The 14,940-nt window shown below is 37.0% G+C and overlaps 1 protein-coding gene across 3 annotated transcripts in view; it reads left to right on the plus strand.

Annotated features, from left to right (window-relative positions):
- CTNNA3 (catenin alpha 3) overlaps positions 1 to 14,940 on the plus strand; it is a 480,821-nt gene that overhangs the window by 388,742 nt on the left and 77,139 nt on the right. For all 3 annotated transcript variants that reach the window (XM_074924433.1, XM_074924432.1, XM_074924434.1), the window contains one exon: positions 3,707 to 3,858. In XM_074924433.1, the coding sequence (XP_074780534.1) occupies positions 3,707 to 3,858 (152 nt within the window). The remainder of the gene's footprint in view (positions 1 to 3,706; positions 3,859 to 14,940) is intronic.

Here is a 14,940-nt window from a genome sequence, read left to right on the forward strand (position 1 = left end):
TTTTTATGAAGATGCTTTTTGGGGGTTTTTTGTGGGTTTTTTGTTTGTTTGTTTGTTTGTTTTTTCTCTTTGTCAAATAAATGAAACAGGGTTTTGTTGGGTTCTTTTAATTTTTTTTTTTCCCAATTAAAGACCATAAATATTTTGTTCAGTTCTAGGAGGTCATGTATGTCCATGTCTGTTAGATTTATTTTAAGGCATTCTTTAGGTGAGTGTTGCATGACTGTGGACGTTTGCTTTTTCAATTGCAAGCTATCTTGATCACTGATGAAGTTAATCCCTTAACACAACTTCAGTGAAATGTGCAGTAGAATGACTTGTTTTCAACTGCTGTCACTGGCCTTCTGCAAAGTTGAAAACCTGTTTTTCTGATGATTCTGTTATTAAAAATAATGGGCATAGAGTTTCTAATTGAATAAAAGTGATTAGTGAAACTTACTTTTCTCTATTGCCTTATGTGTTTGTGGCACATAGATGTGGTAGACTCTGAATTAAGAGCTGGGCCATGACAGCTGTTAAACTACAAAACAGGATTCATTATTTGATTTTGATTGAAGATGACAAAATCAAGCAACAATTATTAGAGGTTTAAGAAGACATGGCCTACAAGGAAAGACAAATATTTCTTTAAAACAAGTGAGGAATTAGGGAAGATGTGGTGAAAATAAATAAGCTTAATTTCAGGAAGAGTGCAGAATGTGGTTTTGGTGGTGAGAAATCTGTGAATTAGTTTGGGGACTTTCAACATTACAATGATGAGCAGTATTGGTATTTTCCAAAACATTCTCCTCCTTTCCACACCTTCCACTCAGGAAAGGCAGATTACAGATGTTCATGTTGAAATTTGCTCATAATTTTCACTGAGGGAAAAAAAAAAAGTTTTAATGTTAAAATCACAAAAAATTAATAATACTTCTCAATTGTATAACACTTCAAGTTTTTCATTTAATTTACTTGTTTAAATTTTCTTTGCCTTTAAAAGATTGAAAAAAATCAATCTTTCAAAAGATCAAATCAATCTTGCTTTTACCTTCATCCACTTCTCTGTATTTAGTCTGCCTAGAAAAATAAAGCAGAATACAGCAAAGATGCACATCATTAACATAATTCTAGTCCACTTAATGCATGTGTCAGAGTGGTGCCTGAACCATTTGAGGGTGTGCGAAGTAAAGTATTTTTGATGCCAATGAGCCATGGATAAGAACTCATATATCCACCAAAACCTCTTTTTAAGTATTCATTTGGTCGGGAACTCAAAAATTAAATAAATCACATGCAGTCAGGAAAGATGTCTTGAATTTGAGGGAATTACCCAATCAGATACAGGGTAAATGACCAAATAATAATAACTATTTGATAACCTTATAATAGCCCAAGTGTGGTTTTATACTTCGCTAGCAGATTGTTATGTACATATTTTAGAATTGCAGTTTAGTCTTGTGTTTTAATTGTCTGTGTGTAAAAATTGTATTGATGGAAAGCAACCATCTTAAAAATGTTATCTGAGGGAAGCCACTGAAATCATATTTCTATAAACAAGTGCAGCCTCTTGTTTAGCACTGACTACACCAGCAGCATATGAGCGATAGTGTACATATTTGCACAAAATGCTTTTGCAGAAGTGATGTTTTCATTCAGACAAACAAATACACTGTGGTAATGGCTTTGACCTCGGACGGAACTGTAAAAAGGCCATTAATAAGCATATGGACTAAGGATGGAGTGCAGGATGGAGCCTGAATAGATAACTGAGAGGGAATAGCCTGTCCTGTAGAAGAGGCCTGCAGGCAGTTAGCAGCCACTGAAGATGCTGCTGGTGAGCAGGGACTCTGTGCTTTACAATACCACAAGTGAAAGTATATGAAGCACAATGAACTGAGACGTGAGGATGTCGGAGGCTCTGGAAAACACCTGATGGTTTTGACTATACCAATGGATATCTTGAATTACTGGAGATTTCTTATATTCTCCTTTGCAGCATTTTTACAACAAACGTGAGGAGCTAAACGTCTTAATTTTCCGTAAATGTATGAAGTGACTCTTTAGTTAAAACTGCCACACTTGCAATTATTTTGATAGTCTAGGGGCTGAGATCTTTGTTTAACAGAAGAAAAAGGTTTTGTGTTCTGAAATTATATATTTGTGTTTCTTTTAAAAAAATATTCAAAAAGCACTAAATAAGTAGGCACTCGCTCTCCCTAATTATTCCATTTGGTTGCTAATGAAAAATGTACCTTGTCTTTTTTTCCATATCATTTAAGAAATCTGTTCTTCCCACTGACCTTTTCAGAAGGCAGAGTAATTCAGGTGATAATCTGAAGAGGGAATAAAGGATTTTAAATATCCTATTTTTCAAATTAAATGGTATCTACTTGTCTCACATTTGTGGAGACTTATTTTACAGAAGAAAATGAACCTTCCTACTACTGCTGAATTAACTGAAGCTTGTTATTTCTGAGAACTGACACATGAAGTAGCTACTCTACACTCTAGAGAGAAACAGCTGAGCCTGAAGTTACTGTAATTTAAGAGTGAATTTAAATGTCTCCAAGGATTATGTGGGTTTCTCAGTGTAAAGTTAGGGGTTAAAGCATTATTGTGGCATCTCCTAATGCTTAAAGTATATGTGCCCAGGTTTTCTAATTCAGAAGTCCTGTAGACTTTAGCTGAAGCTCTGTCTGCATAAAAATTTATTATAGTCGCTTGAAATGATTCATACTTAAGGTATTGGTGGTGTTGCTTTCATGTGGCATGGATTTATGATTTACACAGTGTGTAACTGTGAAGGAAGGGCTGGAAAGCATATTATACCTGTATTGGAAACCAACACGTTACCTGAAAAAAGTTTCCGCAAGGTGTATTTTATTCATATTGAATATTAGAGAAGGTGAGGTCTGTCCCTTTACTTTTCATTTCTTCTATGTCTTCAATCTCCAAGTGACAGGAAATGAGTTGTTGCAAATGCGTTTGGTCTGTACTTGTTTGAGGTCCTTCTGTGCTTGATGGATTTTCCATCTGCATTCTCTCTTCTCTCTATATTCTGTGTGTTGGGTTTCCTTTGCTTTGAATTGATGTGAAGGGTCAAGGGAGATATCACGGTACCAGGTCACTGTGTAGAATAAGGCCATGGATCACCAGAAGAAAATTCCCAGGACATTCTGGGTAAAGCACGGGTTAATATCAAACTGACTCAAAATTTACAATTTGTTTGATTCAATCAAACAAGATGAACCTTGGTAAGTCCAGGTTACAATTGTGGGACTTTAAAATTTGGAGAATAAGCATCAAACTTTTGGTAGTTTTGTCTCCATTCAGACTAAAAGCAGATTCTGAAATAGTAGGAGTCTGCTGAATAGTAGTTCCAACTTTAACCCAGGTTATTCATCCTGATTCTTTGGGTAAAATTACTACTGAAATCACTGGCAAGTTTTTACAACTGCTTCCGCGCCCCCTCCCCTGCTTTTAAAGCTTTCTTCTTCTTTGTTGCACTGTATAACCAACCACAGCTTACGTGCACACCACGTGCAGTTTTAGCACTGTGATAAAAATTACAAATGTGTTCCCACTTAAAACTAACCATGTTATTCCTATAATGTGTTTTTAAATGAAGTTTTAATCAATGTGAGGCGATTTGCCAGAAAGAAAAATCACATTTTATCCTTTTTTATGCTCACTGAATTTTGTTTGTGGTTTCTTTTTTAAATAGTGATTCCAGAGTTTATTAGTCAAGTAAATATTGCATTGGAGAGCTTAAGCAAGAACACAATGCATCTGTTTGATGACAACCAGTTTGTGGACATTTCTAAGAAGGTGTATGATACAATCCATAACATCAGATGCTCAGTCATGATGATTCGGGTAAGCTTTTTGTTTGTTAATTTAATATTCATTTCTAAGATAGTTCAGGGCATCAGGGCATTTTCTGGAGAATTTCGAAGTGTGTATATGGACAGTGATGTACGTATGTATGTGGACAGTCACTCAGAAAAAAAAAAAAATTATATCCCCTGTACTTCTTTCTGAAGCATGAGGGGAAATACATTGTACCTATGCATAAGTGGTGTGTACATGTAACATGTAAGTACATAGCGCATCTATAAAATTACAAGTCATTACACAACGCCTAAATGGACAGTATTACTATGATGGTTTCCATCAATGCCATCTTCCATTTTTGCTTTACAAGTGCAATTTGACAAGGCAAGAAAAAACCAAGTGTCAGAAATTATCTCACTGGCTGTACCTGAAGCTGTGGGTACCAAAGAGCAGATTCTCCTCCTCCTCTGAATTGAAGAAGTCGTGACCAATGGGATAAGGGCCTGCCTCCACTTGTACTGAACCTCCCATTATCCTAAACAATGTATGTGTTTGCCTTAGAAATCAATGTGGCTTGAAGTGTATTCAACTGTATTTGAATGTATTCAACAGCCCAGCAATTGCAGAGTCCTGACAAAAGCCCAGGAGATTAAAAAAAAAAAAAAATTAATTCATTAAAAAGGACATGTACAGCTTTCTACTTAATGAATATCATTATTCAGACACTGTCATAAGAGCATTTTTTTCAAGGTTTGTTGAAAAGATAGTGAGCTACTCCACCATCCCATAGAGATACTGACCGCCAGCACAGAGAGAGTGCAGAGGAAACCCTGATATTCATTTTTTGAGTAAGAATGGATTTGCATTCCTAATTAGATACATTCCAGACAATGCCAGTTTCATTTCAGTCTGTAAGAAGCTTTAGTAAATCTGATGGTTATTCAGACGTATGCTGTTACCACAGCAGCCAAGGTGAGGAAATAAAAGTGTTCTGTGGCCAGCTTACTGGGGCTCACTGATACAGTGCCAAAGAACAATGTGTTGCAGATTACAGGGGATTGCAAGGCTGAATCAGGGAGAGAAACTGTTGATCAAAATATAATTGAGAGGTGTAAATGAACAAGGACATCGATTCACAGGGGACAATATTTCAACATCAAAGTAAAAGCAGAAACTCTCCAGATCAGCTCCTCAGGAAGCATTTCAAGCATGTAATTACACTGAGAAAATGTTTTTAAAAATAGAGTTCCTAACTGTAAAATGCTGCCAAATACTGTTGTTAATGCAAATTATCAGATACGGTTTTCAACATCCAAGCTTAACCATAGATACATAAAACATTCATTCCAGTCCTGCAGGTATAATGTGAATAACACTTGAGAGCATCTAAATAGTGGAAGGTGTGCTGCACTGATGAGCTGTAATAGAAATGCCTCTTGAACTGCAGGATGCTTCCCTTAAGATGCTTTTTGTTGTTTCACTTACAATGAGTAATTAATCCAGTGGTAGCTTTTGATTAGAAATAATTATATATTTGATCCAGGGCGTATAGCTGCATGTGGTTATTAGTGTCTGCATTCCTCAGTCCTTTTTTGACTCTTGAAGCATCTGATTTTTGTGAAATTTTAGAGGCTTTGGGAACTTGAATTTTCACAGGAACATTTGTGCATTATCTGGATAGTGTTTTAATCAGAATATTGCTCTTATGGTAGTAGATTAGGGTAGACAGTAGAATCAAAGACAAGAATTCTGCCATGTGAAAAACATAGAAAAGTTAAAGAAACAGGTTAACAGGTTTTGAGACAATACGTCTTAAATGTTACATAATGTTGAGTGATTCTAGAACTTCTTTAAAAGAAAGGAGCTTCTATATGAAAGTTTAGTTGAAGAATATGAGGCAGCTGTATTGAAGTAACAGCTAAGAATATCCCATTAGGATATTAAACACAGTGGAAAGTGATAATGACTTCAAATTAATAATAACTACTAGTAATAAAGACATCCTAATAGAAATGCACCAAGAACAGTGGAAGAGAATTCACCAAGTCGAAGTTTCGTGGAATTCTTTCCTTTTTATTGGAGAATAAACAAATGAACTGCTATGAGTTTTACAGAGAGGAAGAAAAGGTAAAAATGTTCATAGACTCTATTCAGAATGCTTTTACTACTCTTTGTTCATGGAAGCAGTGAACAAGGAACCTGTGTTCCCTAATTTTATGAAGTAGAAAATGTATATTGAGATTGTGGTTCTTATCTGATACAATGCATGATTTTAATGCATTTTTAAAGAATCCCTCTACACAGTGTGTATTCCATGTTCTGTTTCTTTCAGAATTCTGGCATGGAGACTAAGCTTTTTGAGTTTCTTCTGCAGGTTGTACCTTTGTTAACATTGAGTAGACATTCTCTGTACCATGTTATACATGATCTCCACCTCCAGTCCCTCCCCAGTCCCCCCAAAAAAGTAAGACAAGGCATTCATTTTGATTTTCTGTCATACCTAGATACTTTTATTTCAGCTAGATCCTCTATATATCCCCATTTCATTCCTTAAATTCATATCTCTTTAGCTTACAATCTTTTACTGTGGGTTTTAATTTCCTTTGCAAAATCAAGCTCAGTTTAGGTACACATTCAGCATGACCCTTTTTAAAATGTTTTGGCTACCTCAAAATACCCCTGAGGTGGTTTCCCTTTTTCTCCTTCTGTTGGTTGCAAATTCTGGGTAGTTTTTCATTCAGTTTTAAAGAAATCTAACAGTTCATCTAACAGAGCTTGTGAGCTCTTCGATACACTTGATTTCTCTCCATAAGAGACATCACAGCAAACTTCGATCTCTTGTATTCAGCAGAGTTACCGGAATGTTCAGAATATGGACTTCTTGGAAAGGAAGATAGCAATGGTGAAAACCTTCCTATGATCTAGTTTCTCTTTCAGCCAGCTAATAAGCGTCTAGTTTAGATTCTACCTTTGCTTTTATTAATGACAGAATTATCCTACACATGTAGGGTTTTCTACCTGGTTTTACTTCTGCAGTAGGAATGAGTTAGATCTTGCCAGATGCAGGCAATAGCACACATGAATTGAACCTCTGTTTTAAAAGCAAAGCAGAGAAGCATTTGAGAAAAAAGGCATTTACTGCACTCTTATAATCGTTTGTTTTTCCAAGAGAGCCCTGAGACCTCACAGGGAGGAAAGGCAAAGAACAATTCAGAGTCTTGGGAAACTTCATTGTTGTTGGTCTGAAATTTGTAAGTGATGCTAAATCATTACAAATATATGTTGGAGATTCGTTAAATATCTTTTTCTTCATTTTTTCTGTCCTACACCAATTGCACAAGAGGAAGAACTTCTGCAGCAGTAGTCAGCAAGCCAGTTGGACCTGCACCTCTCATCACTTTCACCATTTCTGACCTAAGTAGATCGGAACTGACCTTTCCTTCCCTCAGCAACTTGTCAACTTCCCTGGCAGAAAGCAGGAACTTTCTTTGTGCTCCCTTATGCGCTAGGCTTCTGGTATAAACATAGTTAGTAATACTTATGTTGTCATCTTTTTTTAACCAGGAGAGGATTTTCTTTCTTTGTTATTCAGGAAAAAATATGTTCTATACTGGTTGTTACCAAGCAGATGCTTCCACGCCCTACCTTCTTCAAATGATGCTTTTCTTGCTTTTTCTATCAGTCCTGTCATCCAAAGATTGATATATCTAGATGCAGTGTGACTGAAAAAGGATATATCTGATGTCCTTTAAAAAAAAGACTGAAAGAAGTGCCTGTCTTCTGTTAAGGGTAGTTGGACACCCGTTCCTTTTTCAGATTTTTATCCTGAGTCACATAAAAGGTATTACTGGGGAATGTTACGTCTGTGCTGCAGAAACCAAATAAGAAGTGACTTAAAACTATTTAGTGCCATGATCAGATATGCATACTTGCAAGTAAATGCTTCTGGTACCTATTTGTCCCGGCCATATTACTTGGCTTTTTCACATCTTGAGTCAGGATCACCAACCTTGATTATGGGGAAAACTTAAAGCAATATCCTATATAAATTACATTTCATATTTTAATTCATAGATATTTTTGGAAAATATGTATGTAGGTGTTCTTTATCCCACAGTATACCTGAGAAGTCATCTCATATTGTAGAAATACTTGCATGTTTATATTTACATCTGTACTGACATCATGAACTCCGTCGTCATTATTATGACTACCTTACAGATGTCTTACCAAAATGCTCTGTACTGCAATAGTTTTGGGAGACAGTCTGCATATAATTTCAATTTAACATGCTGACATTTTTTTAAATGCTAATCTCCATTTAGTACCAGGTCAGTTTGTGTTCCCAAATAAATAAAGCCAATTTCTGTTTTCTGGCAAACAACTACACATATAATTTTCCTTGTATTTCATGTTTATGTACCATATAACCAACTCTCTAAGGTCTGATTTTCTGCCAATTTCATTACTTTAAAGGTCTTTAATACTTCAACAAATCAGATGACCGTTTGGGTTCTCTGTTTAATAATATTTCTGGCTTTGTTGCTCTATAAAGCAAAAAGCTGCTCAGCAGTGTATCTGTAAATAAACCCCACCCTCTCATTTTCCTCAAAAGTTGCATCCTGTTTTCATGAACATATGGGCAGGTTGTTACCCTAAGAAATATCTTTAGAGTTTGCAATTGCCACAATTGCCATAACAAGTATCTGTTCTTAAGAGCCGAGGTGTTTCCACCAAAAAAAATAAAACTTTGTTAGTAGAAAACCAGATTAATTTATTGATTTTAAAAACAGATGGTGTGTTCATATCTCAGGTAGAGGGAGGGAGACAGAAGAGGGAAAAGCAGATGCTCACCCTTTAAATCTCAGACATGGGAGTGGAAGCCAAAGCACAGACACATTGTTATTTCACCCAAGGAGGGATGGCTGTTCTCCTCACACATCTTCAGGTCCCCTTTGCTTAAACCATTGAATTAGAGTCAGCGGAGTGTAGATTTCTTTATTTTCCTTTTTTTTTTTTTTGAACAAATGATAATAGAAACTACCTGGCTATTGTGCTGCTACATTCCTGCACTTTCAGACTAACAAGTTTTAACTTTTTGCTTCATTGTACATGCTTCTGACTGCTGCCCCTGCTCCCGTGCTCCAGCCATTCGCTCAGTCTTTACAGGGAGATTTCTGATTGCAGATTCTGGTTTCTTTTAACATATAAAATGAATAGTGGGTAGGAAAATAAGTATCCTCTTCATCCCCATATGTGCAATTCCAAAATTGTCTTTTTACATCTGTGTACTATATTATTTCTATACAGTGAAATCATCCTGTACTATAGGAGTGTCAAAAGCAGCTGCCCCCTTCCAAGCAAGAATATGCAGAATTTTCAAACTGGTTTATGTATATTGTCAGAGTAGACTCTTTCTCTGATTGCATATATAAGTATATCAAAAAGCGTTTGATGTTGTCAGGCTACATCTTGCATACAGGCCTGACAGTGAAGGTTTTCTTTCCCCTCCAAGGCAGCAGCTCACATGCACCATCCAGGTGACTCTAGATGTGAGTAAATGGAAATAAGTACTTCAGAGGAGTGCCAGGAACTCACCACTCGGAGAGTACCACATTCAAGCCTGCAGTTACTATATGTTAACATTTATTACTTTGTTTCATTATCTGAATAATATTTTTTAAATACTATTCAGTATTACTCTTTTTGTCCAAAATATTATGGTTAAACTGAGCCTACTTTCTAACCCCAAAATACTGCAGTATCTTTTCAACCAAACGTTACTTTTCACTGTCACACATTTTAGTCATCTCACACTCTTGTCAGTAAGGGGAAAGAGAGAAGAGAAACATACGTATGTAGAGGATCGCAGAAGGAAGGGACCTCGGGAGATTATCTGGTCCAACCTCCTCTTGAAAGCAGCGTGTTATCCAGGGCCCTGTCAAGCCAAGTCTGACTTTGCTGTCTTTTTCTTTTATGTATTAGTATTTCTTTTATGTGTTAGTATATCTTTTATGTATTAGAATTTCTTCTATGTATTAGTATTTCTTTTATGTATTAGTGCTAAGGCAGTAATGGAGAATTGATGGGGCAAAGTCATACTGTGTGCTAAACATTATTTATAAAAGCAAGGTGCTTGCTACATTGCATGCAACTATTAGACTATAATACTTTTACCGTTGCTTGCTGTGTTTATGCCTGCTTGTTTATATTCATCATGTGACTGTATGGCCTATTTCTTTCTTACTATTTTTCCAGTTAAAAATATAATTTTCTTAAATCTGCCTTAGGTTTCCAGCTTGTAAAGTGTCAGCTAATGGGAAAGATGTGTTGTGTTGATTTAAAAAAGAATGAAAAACTAATGCTTTATGGGTATATATAGACAAAAATAGTGAATGGTTTTAGAAACGCTGATACAGGGACCAGTGGTGAAAGTGTCAGCTGCATTCTGTATCCATTACAGTATAAATGTGCAATTATCCATCCTGGCAAATCTGCATTGTCTTCTGCCCAAGCTGTACCGCCTTAGGCATCATGTGAGGCTGTGAATTAAGAACTTCTCACAGCAAATTGCAACATGGCTTACCATCAAAGGCTCTTAGTGCTGGGGTTACTGATTCAGACAGAGAAGCCAATATGCTTTGTACAGAAATGGATGGCATGAACAGTTTTGACTTACATACTACTTTAAATTTCAATTCTTCCCAATTTAGGGATTAAATTATTTTATAACTTTGTCACATATTGTTTATGGTTTTTAATTGTTCACAAAATTGCCCCCCAATTCAGGAAAACAGAACTTTCCAGTATGATTTGGTAGCTTTAGTTTAGCGTCTCATTGGAAGCTTAAGCACAAGGCAGTATTTTTTCTGGAACATTAAAATCTTTGCTGAAGGTTTTTTCTTATAGCAAGGAAAAGTGATGTGTATTCCTTCCTTGCCATTTGGTGCTTACTGTCTAATATAAATTATATTCCCAGAGAAATGGAATGAATATTATTCTGTTAAAAGGGGAGGACTGAATTTTGGATCTAAAACTGGGAGGCACAGCAAAAGTGTTACAAATCACAGATACTCTATTAAAATATGCATCCTGCCACACGGTTCACTGGAGTATGAGAAATGCAAGCCTGCAAATGGAGACGGCAGTCTCTCAATAGTGTTAATAGCTCAGGCTATGGTTCTGATTCTGAAATCAGCCCTGTCAATGCTAGTGTCAGTTCTGGCTCAGAGATCTTCATTGCTCTGGCCATAGATCCCTTTTACTGATCATAATCATCTGTACAGTCCATGACCTAGCTGAAATTTCTCAGTTGACATTATTTTCACTGTGGAATCATTTAACTGGTAGGACAGACTCCTTTTAGCATAATGCAGAAAATGTGTTCAATATGTAATCAAACTTCAAAAACATAATTATTTGTGTGCTAGATTATGATCACAGCTTTGCTGGCACAAGAATGGAGTAGCAGTGCTGTGGTCTTGTGTCATTCTGTCCTTTGACATTGATGTCACAGTGTAAGAACTGGTCCTGTTGTCATGCACGTCCTTGCCGATGCAGCAGTATGACAGTGAAAAATGGCTTGGGATTAATTTATTTTTTAATTTAACCCTGAATAGTTCTTTTGGTTTATGTTTTTAGAATTCCATGCTATTTCGTAGGTATGTTTGGCTTTGCTGTTAATGATACTTTCCTGCCTTTTTGGTTTTTAAATGTTGTTTGAGAACTTGAATCACACCAGATTGTTTTCCTGAAAGTGCACTCATACAGTTGTAATGCAGAATTGATGAAGGCAGGTGGGCATACCAAGTAAGGAGGCATAATAATAACAGGAAACTGATTCAGAAAAAAACAGAAATCTTGAAAGAAAATGTAAAAAAAAATCCTCCACTGAGCTTGATAAATGGAAGATGGTGTTTTTAAATACTCCTTACCTGAAAAGATTCTGTAGAGGTTGACAAACCAGATACTACCTGAGAACCTCTGGGATTTACAGCCTGTTCTTCAAAAGAGAGACAAGAGACACTTCATTATATTCAGTATCAACAGTCAGTGTATATCGGTACTGAAGTGTGTTGCAGCAAGGGAGCACTGTGCATCATCTACTGCATGGATTGTGCTGAAATTGCAGTTTTAGAGCATCATTCCTTCAATGTAACTTAGCTATTGGCTTTCGAGGCCCTCTTGCTGTTCACTGTACCAAGTAGTGGGAATTTAGAGCAGTAACATTAACATAAAATCAGTTTGTTACTCCAAGTGCCTTGTTATCCTGGTCTACATGAAGTAGTCTGCATAAAATGATTATAGAAAATATAAGAAAACCCAATTATTCAGCAAGTCTGTCCTATTTTCTTTCTGAAAATAGAAGCCTGCCTTTGTTCTTGTCATGGTCCTGCATGAAATAGCATATGAGCAATGATCATATGTGCCAATTTGATTAGCCTTTGAAATATCCTGATCTTTGTTACAGTGCTAAATTCATCTACAAAAATAGTAACAACATTCGTGTTATAATGCTGCAAAGCATATCCACATGAAGTACTGAGAATAAAGAGCTGCCAGTAGCTATCTAGAGCGAGGTGCTGGCAGCTTGGGGATGCACACAGGTACAGTTACATGTCCCTGAGAATGGCTTTTTCAACAGATGACTGCATTACTTAGCCCCCTTGCCCCCAGACCAGCTGCATGGTCCCCATTCCAGCAACGGTTCATCCCCTCACCACAGTGTATATCTGGTTTCCTCTGTTGGCATCATGGCCAGCACAGGTAGGGAAATACCATCATTCTTTCAGAGGCTCTGAAATCCACTGTCTGGCTGTGTGCAGTCTTGTGGTGAGGGCCACATGCTTGCCTGCATAATTGGTGTTAGAGCTAGCTGGATAGCCATCATCCGTTGTTCTTCCATCTATATTGCATTAATCATACACTGCCTGCCTTTTACCTTCTTCGTAATCCATGTGTAATTTGCTCATTGAGGAAATCAGATAAGCAGATGTGAGACAGCTCTACATTCTTTTGTTGCTGCTGTGCTATCAGAATTGGAATCGGTCCCTTTTGCCTTAGTGAGAAACCCATCTGGCATCCACCTGCACATGGCATGCCGTGCTACGTCGGTGAATTTTGCTGACCCCACAGGGCTCTGTCAAATACACTCTGAAAATGTCTGTGGGTTGGTGAAAGCTGGATTCCAAATGTGTAAACAGCCAAGTATGAGGCTTAATTAATACTCATCAATTAAAGAACAGAGCTGAATAATTGTTTGCTGATTCAGTGAGGAAAGGCTAACCACAAGCAGCAAAGGTAACCCTTGCAGCACACAGTTACATGCTCGAAGTGATGTGAGATCTCACAGGTGCCTTGGACCTGTATAAGTACAAAGCTCAGTCTGACTGGTCAGTGGCCAAGAAATAAGACAAGCTTGTCACCTCTGTAAGCGAAGCCAGAAATAGAATTTAACCAGATTTTAAGCAGAGCACTACCAGTGCAGATTGTGGCTTTATTTGCCTACGTTGGGGTTTGCGGACTAATAGTTTATTTCTGAAATGGAGCCAGTCCCCAGCAGAGATGAAACCTAACATTATCTCTGCCTAAACTTGGGCTTCCCTTTCCGCTTTGCTGTTCCATTCTATTAATATAGCCTTAAGCCTTGCGTCTTACAGCTTCCACCATCTCAGGCTTGACTGCTTGGTTTGCTCTTGCCGTTTATAGGAAACTCAGAGATCAGAAAGCAGATGGCTCACCCTAGTTGCCTTTTAACTGCAGAAAGGATCTGTGTGAAGGGAGTTATTTTTTCCTGAAAGAAAAGATCATCCTATCTGATAGTATGCTGCTGTATAGTTGGTTTTGCTTGGGTGTTTGACTTTTTTTGGTATATGAAATTACACCATGCATTTGTATAACATACTACCTTTATAATTCTACTCTTTTCTCCCTATAAAATTACCATGTTTCTCAGCTGGTAGAGTTAAATTGAAATAAAGTTTTAGGCTGTGTTTAGTTCATCAATAAAAAGCTTCATTTTCTTCTGATATTTTCTGTAAACTCAATAGCAAGTATTACCTGCAGCATGGATATTTAGAGATGGAATGATTCACTCTTACACACTTTGTAGGATTGCCAGATAGCTCAGAGGTTTGGCAGGCAGCTTTTACCTGACATAATTGGGTTTTAGGCTGTGATACGTCTCTGCTCCTTTTTGTTTATTCTTGGGTATGTTGATGAGCTCAGAGATTTATCTACTGCCTAGGCAAAAAACCCACTGAGAGCATTATTAATTGCCAAAAAATACCATCATCCACAAAGAGAAATAAGAGAACAATTTAAATTCATGTCAGGGACCATTCAACAACTGGCATGAATAGTTTCCAGTGAAAACATAAGATAGTATTCTCTGAAGAATTGTCATGCTGCATCAGAGGTATAGCTGTGCGTTGTCCCTCCTCACATAGTATAGTTTGTTTGTACCCTCTTCATTTCTTTTCCTTCCCCTCCCTTTTTTTCTTCCCTTTTCCATTTTCTCTCCTGAAAAACAGTTTTTCTCATGTTGTTTATATGCAGATTTAATTTCTCATGCCTGATTTTAAGGCAGAATAATTATTGTCTTTTGTAAAGTGTGAAAACTGGAATTCCCACAGGGTGTCAGTCACTTAGAAAAGAATAACTAGTGCATGACTTCTGACTTTTATCTTGGCTAAAATAAATACTATTACAGTGGTATGAAATTTAAAGATAATAAACTATGTATAGAAATTGTATAATATAGTAATCCAGTATAAAAAATCTTAGAAGCAGGGACTTACACACTAAAAGCTACCTTGGCATATGGATGTAGATTTAGAAGGTGGATGTTTAAATACAAAGTTCAGGGCCTAGAGATGCGTGTTCAGATTCCCTGAAGTCTATCTCAGTCTATGTACTTAGTAGTTTCTACACACCAGGGAAGTCATTTGAGCTAGACAAAAATAAAACAAGTGGCACCATGATTTTACTTCACCTCAGTGTCATCTCCAGAGCTAAATTCTCCACTCTGCCATGCCTCCCCATACAGGATAAGGGAAGTGCTGGACAAAGCAGGATTGGATCCCCAACAGCCATATTACTGACTGAGAATGCAATTGAAAACAG

This window comes from Athene noctua, chromosome 21 (genome assembly GCF_965140245.1).
Source record: "Athene noctua chromosome 21, bAthNoc1.hap1.1, whole genome shotgun sequence".
NCBI classification, from domain to species: Eukaryota; Metazoa; Chordata; class Aves; order Strigiformes; family Strigidae; genus Athene; species Athene noctua.